This window comes from Ciona intestinalis, unplaced genomic scaffold (genome assembly GCF_000224145.3).
Source record: "Ciona intestinalis unplaced genomic scaffold, KH HT000630.1, whole genome shotgun sequence".
In the NCBI taxonomy this organism is placed as follows: domain Eukaryota; kingdom Metazoa; phylum Chordata; class Ascidiacea; order Phlebobranchia; family Cionidae; genus Ciona; species Ciona intestinalis.
The window spans coordinates 5,604-6,599 of NW_004190951.1; the positions used below are offsets into that span (position 1 = coordinate 5,604).

The 996-nt window shown below is 59.5% G+C and overlaps 1 protein-coding gene across 1 annotated transcript in view; it reads left to right on the forward strand.

Moving 5' to 3' along the window:
- LOC101242292 (uncharacterized PE-PGRS family protein PE_PGRS54-like) overlaps positions 1 to 988 on the forward strand; it is a gene marked incomplete at its 3' end in the record, with an annotated part of 6,399 nt that extends 5,411 nt beyond the window's left edge. Inside the window, exon 4 of the mRNA XM_018816736.1 lies at positions 42 to 988. Within this exon, the coding sequence (XP_018672281.1) occupies positions 42 to 988 (947 nt within the window). The remainder of the gene's footprint in view (positions 1 to 41) is intronic.
- Between the last annotated feature and the right edge of the window lie 8 nt (positions 989 to 996).

The window sequence follows — 996 nt, forward strand, 5'->3', positions numbered from 1 at the left end:
AGTCGTAAAGGCTGGCATGGGATCCGACTACTTGGCTGCAGGCCAAGGCCTCGCCCAAGGCGCTCAAGGCGCCGACGCTCTCGTTGCTGGAGGCAAGAAGGGCGGCAAGGTGAGCAAGACCGTCTTCCAACCTGGTCAAACCGTACTCGGCGCAGGTGCCGCTGCAGGTGCAGGCCACGAACAAGCCTACCCATACGGATACTTTGGCGGCAAGCACGGAGCAGCTGGACACGCGGCAGCCGACTCTGGCATCGTAATCCAAGGTGGCGCTTACGAAACAATCACCATGTCTGACGACGATTCAGCACAAGACGTCGCTTTCGGTTCCAAGGCCGATCAATTGGCCGCAGGACAAGGCTTGGCGCAAGGAGCAGCTGATTCGGACATCTACGTCGGAGACAAGGACTACGGCGGCGATGTGAGCAAGACCATGTTCGTTCCTGGATCCATTGCACTCGGCGCGGGAGCACTCGGAAAGGCAATGGAACAGGGACATCCTTATGGTGGACCCGGACCATACTACGGAGGCGCGGAAGGTTACGGAGCAGCCATGCAGGGCATCGTCATCGATGGCGGCTCATTCATCACTGAAACTTACGACGATGGAGCATCGGACGGAGTCGTAAAGGCTGGCATGGGATCCGACAACTTGGCTGCAGGCCAAGGCCTCGCCCAAGGCGCTCAAGGCGCAGACGCTCTCGTTGCTGGAGGCAAGAAGGGCGGCAAGGTGAGCAAGACCGTCTTCCAACCTGGTCAAACCGTACTCGGCGCAGGTGCCGCTGCAGGTGCAGGCCACGAACAAGCCTACCCATACGGATACTTTGGCGGCAAGCACGGAGCAGCTGGACACGCGGCAGCCGACTCTGGCATCGTAATCCAAGGTGGCGCTTACGAAACCATCACCATGTCTGACGACGATTCAGCACAAGACGTCGCTTTCGGTTCCAAGGCCGATCAATTGGCCGCAGGACAAGGCTTGGCGCAAGGAGTAGCTGA